We start from the raw sequence: 13,562 nt of genomic DNA, 5'->3' as shown, positions 1-13,562 counted from the left end.
TGCGTTTGGTCTAGTGTTGGCACTTGAATTTTGTTTTGCTTCTACTCTCTGTCTACATTATATTGTATTTTAAGACAATTGAATGCTATTCTAACATATTATCTTTAATTTAGTCAAACATAAAAAGAATATAAAATAGTGACTAAACACGACCCAATAACACAACAAGCTGTCACTTTAACTGCTGATAAAATCCTGATTTATAAACACGACATCGCCTGACAAAATCACCATATATACTTTTAAGAGCAGCTATATGTGGTGATTTGGCTACTTTAGGCTTCTTATGTATCTTGTCAATTCTCATGCAGCGCATAGCCTATACTGCTGTTTCTCCTCTTCTTTTAGAGCACTTCTTAAATTTTAAACACATAATAAAGTGATAGTTTTATTGTAGAGTGCTTAACGTTATAGCGCAGACAATTTGGCGCAAATTCCGAAACATGGGAGAATAGACTTTGCTTTTAGAGTTATAACTACAGAACACATGTGCGCGTGCAAACCGCATTGACCTGGGAGGGCTCGCACACAGACTCACACCAAGCACATAGAGAAAAAGTTGTGTGGGAAACTCTGCTAACTTTCGTTAAGTCATGATAAACTCGATCAACTGTCTTCACTGTCAATAACATCTTAAACTGTTGATGTTTACATGGAAAGGAAAGTACGCATATTGAAAACACCGCCACATTTTAATTTGTACACTGTCATGTGAGAAAGAGGCGCTGACGAGGCGCTGCACACAACATGAGACATGCCTGCAACTCTCCAATGAATGAAGCTGTTTTAAATAGTGAACTATAAATGTCAAAGGGAATCATGGCAAATCTATTCGTGGGGGAAAAAATCAATGAATGGAAAACAGACAACACAATGATGTGTTGTTATGGGAAGTATACACCTTTTTGGGTTAGTTTTGAAACTATGGCGGGAAAAAATTAGACTATGGCACCCCGCAACAGTGTAATTGATGAATGGGAAACACTGCATGGCACTTAATCCCATGCACTGTGTACATCGTATACACCTGTTGTGTTAATCCCACTTCAGAATGGAATGGGATGTCCAACAGAAACCAGTTTTACTCGCCCTTTTAAAACAAGAGGTTGCAGGTTTTTCTCTAACTGTGTCGTCGGCTGTATTGTGAAAAGTTTGCATGCCTTTGTAATGGAGTAGGTGTGAAGGCCGGGTCCAAACAGCCGCAAATGACGGATTAAACATATGACAAAGGAGACTTCTGCCATCATTCACGTCTTTTGTGAACATCCTGTGAGGATCGTGCGAACAGCGTTGTTGTTCCCAGTAGTTAAAAGGGTGAAAGTTCACCTCTGAAAATAGAAGTGACATGTGTTGTTTAGAACACGAACTTGTCATATATGATGTAGTTACAACCGTACCATTTCGAGATTTCACAGCTTTAAAATATATACTGTATATGTGTGTGTGGGTGTGTGAATTCTTCTGTTTGAATCTGACACCTTCTTCTCTCACTCTCTCCACAGCGTTTCACCAGCAGGCTGTTCACAGTCCCCTTGACCAGCAGAAGGGCAAGCGGCAGAGCGGCCCCACCCCATGTCAGAACTGTGGAAAGCCGTGCAAAGGCGAAGTTCTGAGAGTGCAGAACAAACACTTCCACATCAAGTGCTTTGTTTGCAAAGGTAACGCGTCAAGACCCAGTCCATTCATCTGCATTCATATTGTGCTTGCTGAAACTTTTATAATGCCTTTTACGACTGGAATCTCTAACAAAGGGGATGACAATGTCAAGGTCAAATCTGAGGAGAGTGAACACTAGAACAGTATTGTCAAGCACAGCACTGGTGTCACACTAATAAACCCAATCATTTGTTGTGGTCGTGAAGGGTGGGGTGCAAATTCTAACCGCATAACAACTTAGAAGTGACAGTTTGTGATTTCAACAAGTTAGCTAAAGTTAATGGCAAGGGGGTGACCGCTGTTTCCTGTTTTGTCTGTGAGTGTGTCTATTAATGTGTTTGTTGGCTTGTGTGTATCTTCCACTGGCTGTTTTCAGCTTGATAATGTTGTAAATCCAGACAGCAGTTGCTAGGTGACCTCTGGGTTGAGACATTATGAGCTTCTTAATAGAGATTAAAATTTATTCTTGACTCAGAGTGCCAGTCAGTGTGGTTTCTATGTACTGCTAGTCAAATTACTTCTAACTCTTATTGTCTGTATTTACGTCACGGTTAAGGGCTGTTTAGTTAGGATTTTGGATTTAATGCAGGCTTGTTAAGGCTAGAGGGTATTGGTACGCCTTAATTTTGTGAATGGGTGTGTTTTTTGTAGTTTCGGGTTGTATGTTGTCATGATATGTTTTCAAATGTATCTATCACAGTAATCAGAGGGCAATTTAAGGTAAATCCAACTTTACTTCGAGGAAAAGTTCATCTCAAAATTGTGTTATTTTTTACTCACCCACATGACTATCAACATGTTTTAAGGCCTCACGAATCTTCGGAACACAAATAAAGATATTAAGGTGACATCCGAGAGATTTCCAGGCCCCGTCATAGACATCATGGTTGTGGTTGTTGTCGAGGTCCAGATAAGTACTAAAGACGTATTTAAATTGGTCCATCCGCTCATAGGACCTCCTGGATGTCACCTAAAATATCTTTATTTGTGTTCCGAAGACACAATTTTGATAATTTGAGATAAACTTTTCCTTTAATTTAAATTTATTTTGTGTGATCTTGTTATCTTATATTAGTGAAAGAGAAAGATATATAAGAGGGGTAAAGAAGACTCCGTTCTATCTTTTTACAATATTTATAGATTAACTTGAAGTAAGGCAACCTACTTGGAGACATCGATGTGGGAACATGGTTTTGGGCAGGGACCTAATACGTTCTACTATAGTGTAATATAGTGTATAGTGTAGCGTATGAAGAGTTCATTTGCAAAAACAGAACTCTGTTTTTAAAAATGTTCAAAACTCATGTTTTTTTTGTTGTGCGTTCCAAGTTATTTCAATCACACTGCAGTCGGGTTGTTTTGATTAAGTAATAATAACACCCAATAATATCAGTCCCTGCTTCCACTAATTCGCGTCATCGGACCATAGATACTGTAAGCTATATAAGAATATAGATACCAAATTGGGCAGAGTGTAACCTGAGCGTTACCTGAGTGCATGTTAGTTGCATGTTATTTCTTTCCACCGCTGATGTAAACAGGTTGGAGAGCATTTACAATGCATGTGTTAGCAGCGCGTGCTCGCATTGCAGAAGCAGAGCTGAAACAGCAGTGCAGCAATAGTATATGCGTCATCCTTACATATAGCTCAAACTCATTTTGGATGAAAGAATCTTTGTCTAGTTGAAACATACTGCATTGTTTTAGAATTACGCAAACATGAAAAAAGCGAACTTGTGTGCTTTGCAATGTCAGTGCAGGTTTAATGTGGCCTGTACTATGGATTACTCATGAGTCACACTGAAAACTACAGAGCTGTCTGGAGTACTCACATAATGCATAACTGCTCTGACAAAAACATACTGTAGAAATGCACATTTCAAGACATTTCTTTATTTCCTCAAAATCGTCTTTATTTGATTGCAATACATGATTGGAATGTCTATCTCAGCAAATGCTGATTTAATTGGACTGTTATGTTATATTCGTGGCAGGGCTAAATTAGATCAGATGTCTGCTATTTCTAAAATTTCCTAAAACCTTCAGGCTGTTACTGTTGATATGACTTATTTGATAAAATCAATCATAAATTTCTTAGAAAATATAGATATAAGTATTGAACTACTTACATCATGTAGAGTCCGATTTGTGTCTTTTATTATAATGTGAAACACATGGTCAATCTTTCTCACTTACATCCTACTGAAATTATATGGGGCCTTTGCAGAAAATTGTTCCCAGATTTCAACCTATTAGTGATCGACAAAACACTTGCATTTGTAGGGTATATTACACCTTACATATTTTATAAAATGATTCAAATGTTGAGATAAGAAGAACATAACAAAACAGGTCACATTCTAAAGCTGTTCTTATGTACTAACATAAATAATTAGCTTTATAATGCACAGTTAGAGGAAGAACATTTAGTATGTGTGTGTGTGTGTTTTTACAGGAAGTGTGAGTGTGTGACTTTCCAACCCTCAATGTGCCGTCACACCCCCTTCAACTAATTTGTTATGTAAAACATCAAACAAACCAGATGATATTGCATCAGTCCAAGATGTTTAGGAGCCTTCGTAAGGAGGTCTGTAGAAATGCAGGGACTCGTGGGGAAATATGGTTATAACAGAACCGCCTGTATTTGTTTCCTGCACACCATGACAACATTGTGATAATATTTGACACAAGGGGAGTTCATTTCTCCATGAAGTCTGGACTGAGCACGCCCAAAACCTGTTCCAAATATGTGAGACTAGGATAAAACATTCTAATAAATCACTTACTGAAAATATGCTTTTAAAAAAATGCAGCGCTTCTGCTGTATTTTTGACATTGACCATGGTAATTTGTTTATTTTTCGTTCCAATGAAGCCCATATCGTGCGTTTTTGACATCATCAGATTATTTTAAAAACAACATATAGCCAGCTTTTGTTGAAGTAAATCTATTTTTATGTGAATAATACAATCTTTATATAAAAGAGTTTAATATACAGTATTAATACTGATATTTGATATAGAAAGCTTTATCACTATTGAGTTTGAGCAATCAAAACGGATATATCTCTTCCATTTATACTTTGCAAAATTCAGGTGATAGTTATACTGTATATGCAAAATATATTTGCATATATCTAGGGTACAAAAATCGTCACAGATTTTTGTACCCCAGTATTTTAAAGGTCCAGTTTGTATTTTCTTTTGAGGATCTATAGGCAGAAATGGAATATATACATAACTACGTCTTTAGAGATGGTGTATAAAGACCTTACATAATTAATATTAGGACATAACTTATGCTATTTAAAAGTTTAAGGTCATTTACTTATTCTTTTTTAGTATTTTGTTCACATTTAAGAATAATGGAATACACACAGTCATAAAAACATAATAATTTATTTACTACAAAATAACAGTTTTATTGACTCAATGACTTACATAAAACTACTACAAAAAGACAAATTAGAAAAGTGTATGATATATTTTTGCATATATTATCCATAATATCCATTTATTTGGCATTGGCACGTCTTGTATTTGGCAAGTAAACCTTTGCTTATGTGCCTAAAATATGCATAGACGTGCTCACATATAGCAGTCTAAGTAAATATACAGCTAGTATATATACAAGAATAAATAAGCGTGTAATTACCTATTTCGTTTCATTTTTATTAGATATGGGGCTATGCTAGTGCCACAGCCATACTGATGAGATAACCTTACATCTCAGACAATGCACACTCTCACGCACCTGTCTTGTTTTCCACATAATAAATGGGTATATTGTTGGTTTTGTTATCTTATTTCACAGCCTGCAGCTGATCTTAAGCGCACATTCATTCTACATAACATATTGTATAACAATAACACAGCAATAGACAGAGAAGGATCATATGAGGGTTAAACAAATAATACATGCAACAACATTAACATATATAGACAAAGATCCACTTTGACCTTATCAACTGTTGACCAATCCGCATTAATTATGGAAAATATGCATTTTATAGAAGAAGTAGTTTCTGAAGTTCTCGGTTTTTCTTCACTGCACCAATCCTGTTTGGCTAGTAGCCCAGACCTTTCATGTGCAGTGGTTTGGATATTCTTTCTTGTGCTTGAGTTGTGTTAACTCAACATACCCTAATCTCTCTGCTGTGTAGATTGCCATGTAGTTACATGTCTGTCTTCCTTTTATTACATAACTACACACAATGGGCCCTATCGTTCACCCGGCACAATGCGGCACAAGGCGCAGCGCAAGTGTTTTTGCTAGTTTCAGTTTGAAAGTCAAAGGGCGCAATATGTTTTTGCTTATTTAGAGAGCGCGTTAGTAAATGCGCCTATAGGCGGGTGCACAACACGTGTACATTCTGCTTATTACACACAGAGGTCGCACACAGCACACAAACATGCCCAAATGTTAAAAAATAAATGGATTTAAATGTAAAAGATAAATATCGTGTACATAAAGATACAAAAATCTGGCTTGTCGTATAGATGATCTGCTTGCACGCTTTGACCTAGCGCACGAGCAGTTGCGCCCAATCTTTGCTCTTGCAAATTTGCGCCTGTAAATTGCGAATCCGCCACGGCGTAAACGCAATTGGCTCTTAAAGGGAATGGGAGATGACAGTCTGATTGGTTTACTGCACGTTTTACCCAAAACTCACCCATGACTCATTAGGGGCAACCCGTTTAGACCATGCGCTTAGATCTTTAAAATAGAGCCCTATGATTGTGAATTAGTTAATGAGTCAGTGTGTGTTTTCACCGTCATTAGAGACAGAACTGTGTGTGCTGTAGGCAATTGAAGGAACAGAACTATCAAGGTGAATGTCACAGCTGGGTGTCAAATGTGATCCTCTGCCAGATGGAGGTGAGGATTATGATGCAGGTGTTTTTATGTTCATCAGGCAATAGACGAGAGGTTCATCGTCTCAGTACCTACAAACAGAGCCATCTGTCTGTCTATCTATCTGCTGTATTATTAACTACTTCCTGAAAAAGTTGGTAAGACTATGAGGTTGTGAGAGTGGTAGCACATAATGTTCTGTTTGTGTTGTATCTGCCCAGGCAAGATTCTGCAATGGATCTGTATCTACTCCTGTGCCAGAGGTGTGACTTAGGGCACCCACTCATGCTGGAGAGGGAAAAACACCCAGAAACAAACAAACAATACATAATTAATTTGTACAATATCATCAGCTATTTTTATTTTATGTTTATTTTTGGTTGTTTTTACACTATCAGCAAATATTTATTTATATATGGTTTGTTTCTGGATGTTTTTATTTAAAGTTTATTTTTTAAAGAAATGCTCCCATTCATATTTATAAACGTGTAAGCCAATTTTGCAAATAACAGTATACAGCAGGAAACTCATGCAAATTTTATGTGACATGTTTAGGATCATAGTTAATGCATTTATAGAGTGCTTTCATATTCATAGAGTACTTTCATGAGTACTCCAGATAATTCAGCTAAAACACTGCAACTAGCTTGTGTTGACTTAAACAGTGTCTGGAAAGGTTATATTACCCTTAAGGAATACAGTGCTGTTTTCTGTTGACGTCTAGTTTAGCAATGTCTTGACCTTGAGGAAAACACAGATAGTAGCTGTTACTTTTGATAGGGTTCCTATGCAGTGTTTAATGCTCCCTACTCCCTGAGCACCCGATATCCGTTGAAGTGGACTTCGCTGACCAAAACAAGCTCAATTGGAATGCTCTTCAAAGTCTCTAATGAAAGGCAATGGCACGGTTGCACAGATTATAATATAAATATTGTAACTTTACTCTTAAATTTAAAAACAATATATTAACGTAACACTCATCATGTATCTAATCTTAATTTTTGTTTAGCTTTTATTTATTATTTGGAGACTTGGAGAAATTGCTAATGATGTTTGATTATAGAAAGGAAACAGTCAATCTTGCACATGATATCAAAACATTTTTTTAAATATTATGTTAACAAATAGAATAAGGGTATTCATCGTTGTCCTTCCAAAACCTTGGATGTGTCATGATTGTGGTGAGACATGGACAGAGGACCCTGGTGTAGACAGCGGTTAAGGGTGATTGACATTTAATGATGACAAGGAAAAAACAAAACAGAGTAATATAATAACCTGACAAGACAGGACTAAGGCTAACTACACTTAAACGAGACTAAAATTTACCTTTGACAGGAACCACAAAACAACACTAGACTAGGCTAGGCTAGGCTAACAAGGCACAAGAACTCACCATACAAATGCCAATGAACCAGCACAGGACAGAAGACACAGGGGCATTAAGTAATGTGATAAATCACGAGGGAACAGCTGTGGAGCATGAAATCATAACGAGCACTAACGAGGAAACAAGATGGCAGGAACAAAGACGAGACCGGAGAGAGAGTATGGCGAGCCATAAGGGCCAAAATAGTCACTCTCCACATAAAAAAAGAGGTAGATCAAGAAAAGCAAAAACAAGATGGGGCAGAACCATGACAGATCTCCCTCCTTAAGGAGCTGCAACCTGCGCTCCATAGGGCACAAACCAGTCAAGACAGACTGTGACATTAACAAAAACAGGGCAACGTGATGAATACAAGAACAATATAAAAAGGGGGAGGGAGCACAAGAATCCAAGGGGGGAGCACAAGAGTCCAAAGGGGGAGCACAAGTGCAACTTCCTCCAGGGGAGGAAGTTCAAACAAGCGCAAAACTGGGGAGCTCAAAAGTTCAAGCAAGCCTGAAAGGACACGGACTGTACGCCCGCTTGCACGGACTGGATTGCCGGCTGGCATGGACTGGATTGCCGGCTGAAAAGGACTGGATTGCCGGCTACGGCTGGGCCGCATTCTCTGGCGTCTGGGCAAAACAATATGGCTGCTTTGTGACTGTGAGCTCTCACTGCTCGACTATGTATTAACGATTCCCCAGCAAAATGTGGATTTGCTGCAACAATAAACCAGCGTAGACACACTATTTACATTCGCCAGACTTTGAACACACATATACGTTGACCAACGGTATTAAAAATAACTTTTGCCTTATAACTGATTCTATACACAACAAGATCGCCATCCACTGGCCTGGGGTGCATACTACATCGCTTTTATACGTTATCCTGGATCCGTGTAAATGCAAACAGTTTTGATAACGCTGTCATGTGTTCTTGAAACTTCACGAAAAAGCAAAAGAAAAACTTTTCCGTTTTTCATCATGTAAACGTGGCGTAAGTTTAGGTTTCAGAGGTAATAACATCCATCCAGTGGATCTGAAACAGTTACAACATCACTCTACTGATTCTCCCAATTTCTCTTGTTTACTACATCTCCATACACCATCCTTGTCCCATGTTTTATTGCTGTTTGTCAAGTGATGCTTGTATAATTTTTTATGTTGTCAAGGGCATATTCTCGAGACTTTCTGTGTTTAAACACATCCCTTATTTGAACCCCCCTCAGTAGGTTTGATATGGAGCTACCAAGGCAAAAGCTAAAATGTTGAAGTTTTATTCCCAAGGTGCTGATGGCATGTCCCTTAGGAGCACTAAACCCAATGTTGCTCAGATCGGACACATCCTGGAATTGTTATAGTGCTTGTTGTTTTGGATGAAAACATCCTTTGAATAACAAAATTGAGAACCATTATGACTTGTATTTGTATATGTTGATGGTTAGAGTTCAGCATGTGTGTGATGAGTTGGTTGCTTTGAATCATTCCTTACCCTTCTTACTAGGTGTTGTTTACAATCTACAGCTTAACTAAATATACCATATCACGCCAGCATAGATGACTTCTTATCGCTGAGGTTTTTGTTACATTCTTTGGCTCAATTGTGTCTGATAGCGAGTTTTCGGATAGTCGTTTTGGATAAACGTCTCTGTGAAATGTATAAGGTGAATGTTTTATCTAGTTAAGTTAAAAGTGTGCTACATTAGTGGAAGTTGATTTTGCAAATCATATTTGCTAGAAGCATCTCATGCAACTGACTATAATAATTTAACACAACAAAGATCGCACCTCAGCAGCCATGGAAAAAAATGTCAGCCATTTCCTTAAAAACATTCCTATGTTATTGTTTTACTATGAGCTGAACATTGCATATCTATCAATCGTGTGTGTGCGTGGTTGTATTTGGATTCGTCTCAGACTTGAGACTTGGGTAAAAATCTCTCTTACTGTCTATAGTGTTTTCCTACAACACAGGCTACTCTTAACTGCAGTTTAACATTTTATCATCTCAGCTCTGAATAAAAAGAGAAAAGCATGGAAAAGAAGGATATTCCACAGTTTATCATTTACCTCAGAGGAGGTGGAAAATGGATCAGCCCTGAGGATGATGTCATCGGAGCATTTCTGTATGTGTGTGCATTGTGTTCTTGCGTGGTTCCTGTTTAAATGGAAAAGGGCAGTGAGAACAGGAAGGAGGGAGGAAAATTTGTGCAAGTTTAAGTTTTGTATTTATTGGTCCACTCATGAAGCTGCCCATCTCCTTCCTCTATGGTCTTTATGAATTCATGGTGTGGCGATAATGATCCGGACACAATTCGAATCACTCATTAACAAATACACACAGCAAAACATGTGATTTAACAGGTTGTCATTATCTGTTTTAATTGAAAATAATTGGCTTATTTGAGTATTATCCACATGATCAGCTGACTCACAGTACAGAAACCGCACATTGAAGCACCTGAATGACTGAATTAGGAGATATGTTTAACATACCACCATGCAAAAATTTGGACCATTTCAATTATTTACAAAAAAAAATTCTGAATTGACTATTTCTGTGCATGTATTTTGGTAAAATTATGATATTTGTTTAATTTGTGAACTACTTAAAATATTTTCCCCAAATAAAAATATTGTTTCTAAAATAAAAAATGGGGAAACAAAAAAGATGCTCTGTTTTTCAGACCTTAAATACTGCAAAGAAAGCGTACTTAGGAAATCTTTTAAGGTTATTTTTATCTGATAACCTTGTTTTATATTATTTTTATGACTGGTCATGCTGTCAGTCGTAACAGAATAATTTTCAGCAATTTTCACATTGCTGTTGTCTCTCCAGAGGTTTGATTTGTTGAAATTCAACAGAAACTGGATGGAAATGTGCACTATACATGTATCTAGAAATGCTGTTTAAATTAAAATTTGGAATGGTTTCTTTTTTCCACAGCTGTGTACAATAAATTATTTCAATGAATGTTGTCATTTGTTGTTTCTGCCTAGATGAAAGTGTATTGCCAATGAAGCTGTAACTCTTCTATTTGTTTTTCTCTGCAGTTTGTGGTTGTGACTTGGCTCAGGGAGGCTTTTTCGTGCGACAGGGCGAGTATATCTGCACTCTGGATTATCAGCGTCTCTATGGGACCCGGTGCTTCAGTTGCGAAGAGTTTATTGAAGGGGAAGTTGTATCCGCCCTGGGCAAGACCTACCACCCTCGCTGCTTTGTCTGTGCCGCCTGCAAGTAAGACAAACATGTTTGTGTTGAGAGAGTTAAGTGATTTCTCTGGAGTATGAAAAGTATGACAACAGTAACCAGATTTATTAAATTTGAAGGTATACTTACTTATAGGTATACAAACTTAAAACTGATATAATAGAAAGAAGTGCAGTCCATATCCTAAATGGCCTAAAAAAGTCTTGGTCTCTACCCTTTTGCTTTACTTCAAAATCTTCTGCCTCTGAATGTGTGAGTTAATCTTACAGGAAACAGTCTTGTTCTTCTGGCAGAGTAAGGAAAGGAGAACCATCAACTCTCAGTAAGAATGTTAAGTGTACGTTCTGCTCCCAGGCCACTTATTTTCAGGGTGGTGTAGGGTGACCCTTAGTCTCTGAATGGATGCTGTGTGTGTGTTCATGTGACATGTTACTCACGATGAGTCCCTCCTATCTTTCCATAGCAATGCCCATGTTTCTTTGTACACGGTGTACCCGATCTGATCTCTTGGGTGCGACTGGATCTTAAATCACATCGTAAATATCTGTGACTCTACTCAGTTTCTTCTATTACATATTATAAATGACGAGACACTCACTAGACATTTTAGCACAAAAAGCTAGTTCTTTTTCGCTTACCACCTTAAATCCAGTTTAACCAGGTGCTTAAATGCTATTGTTTTGTTGTGTTTTCAGTGCTAACACGCCTGTGGGGCTATTTAGACATATTATAGATTGCATTTTATTTACAAAACCAAGAAGTATTTACAATCAGATTTGAGTTTGCATGACTTTAAACACAGAAAGCATTCAGTACGTACTTGTTGCAAATCTCACAGTCTCTCTGGCGCTGTGACTGAATTCACACTTCAGAGACTGCATGCCTATTAACTGACACATGGGTCATATTTTGATCAGCTAAATTAGTCCAAGTATGCCAGGACAGGACTTTGTGTGATGACCAGGTCTATTGGAGGGTGACACCACAACATAAACTGGAACACAGTCAACAATGATCTGTTTCACTTTTTATGTTTAGGACCACAGCGATCTGTTTCACTTTTTATGTTTAGGACCACAGTGTAAACACAACTTCAGAAGTAAGCTATGGTGAAAAGAATGAACAACGTGTTCATTCAAGCAATATCACACAAAATGAATGATGTTATATTTCGCTTCTGTCCTTCTGAAACTTTGTATCTACATATTTCATGATTTTTAAACGATTAAAAATGTCAAATAAAGTTACAGTGTAAAATTGACATGAACTTTTGCACTGCTTTAAGGTTGCTAACCAAATGTAAGCAAATTTGTGACGTTTAAAGAATGTTTGTTACTTTGTACCGAAGGTCATATTCCCTTTTTTCCAATGAAGCACATCAGGCCATTTTTGCAGAAAGATGGTTTATATTCAAAGTTATACACTAAGATACATTTTTTTTATTAAACTTTAATACTTCAACAGTTATGATAATAGTAAAATTTGTTGTGAAAGTTTATAAATGAAAACACTTTTTCCAGTGGTCTTAGAAGTTTGGATCCAGCATTTATGTAGACTTATTCTTCTCCTTGTGGATTCTCAAAAGTAAAGAGTTTGCTTCACTCTTCTATTGGTGAATCAACATACTGTGAGATCAACAGCTTTCACACTGAATGTCAGCCAGAGAGACGACTGGACATGTGCCATCAATCCAGACCAATGATAGCCTGATGCTCAAAGCCAAAGATGGGTTTTTCTTGCCATGGCCCATATACTTTTATTATTTATGTATTATTTAACTCTGTAAAATGCTGAAACGCCTCGTGTAACCACACCCCCACGATTCTACGTCAGTTCGTGGTATGATTTGACTAAGACGGCCCAAATGTATACCCAAGTAAGTTGGGCGTACCTGTCAGTACAAGTGCTTTGGAACCTGATGTTCCAAATATGATAAGAGGCTTTACATTTCCGTCACACGCTTGCAGTATTCGACCAATCACTACGCACTGGTTAACTGGCAATTCATAGCACACCTCGCTTTTCAGAACAATGGGCTTCGTAAAAAAATGCCCGTTTCAGAGAGGCGGGACAAAGAGGAGATAAAAACATGCACTGTATGTGGAAATACAGCGTTTTTTAACCTTAAATCATGTATATACATTGCATTACATCTAAAACAAACCATAATTGACGTGCCATTTGACCCCCTTAAGTTTAAGTGGATGATGTATTTTGTTCAAGTCCATGCTTCTATGTAACTGACTTTATGACCATAGTAATACTCAGTGATGAGCTGACAGTGTTGTGTGTGTTTCTGGCAGACACCCGTTTCCAGCCGGGGGCCGCGTGACGTTTAATGGGAAAGAGTGTATTTGTGAGAAATGCACACAGCCCGTGCCAGTCAACAGCAAGGCCCTCCCGCAGGCTGTGCACAGTGAGTGCTCTGTTTTCCTGCTCTTATCTGTCCTGTTCATGTTATTCTTCT

The 13,562-nt window shown here is 37.8% G+C and overlaps 1 protein-coding gene across 1 annotated transcript in view; it reads left to right on the top strand.

The window, feature by feature from the left end:
- Positions 1-13,562, top strand: part of ablim2 (actin binding LIM protein family, member 2) — a 39,398-nt gene that overhangs the window by 6,587 nt on the left and 19,249 nt on the right. Inside the window, exons 2-4 of the mRNA XM_056770712.1 lie at positions 1,503-1,658; positions 10,939-11,122; positions 13,399-13,511. Coding sequence (XP_056626690.1) covers positions 1,503-1,658; positions 10,939-11,122; positions 13,399-13,511 — 453 coding nt within the window. The remainder of the gene's footprint in view (positions 1-1,502; positions 1,659-10,938; positions 11,123-13,398; positions 13,512-13,562) is intronic.

Source organism: Triplophysa dalaica, chromosome 17 (genome assembly GCF_015846415.1).
Source record: "Triplophysa dalaica isolate WHDGS20190420 chromosome 17, ASM1584641v1, whole genome shotgun sequence".
Lineage (NCBI taxonomy): Eukaryota > Metazoa > Chordata > Actinopteri > Cypriniformes > Nemacheilidae > Triplophysa > Triplophysa dalaica.
Note: the sequence above shows the minus strand (reverse complement) of the source record. Positions and strands in the feature narration are given on the sequence as shown.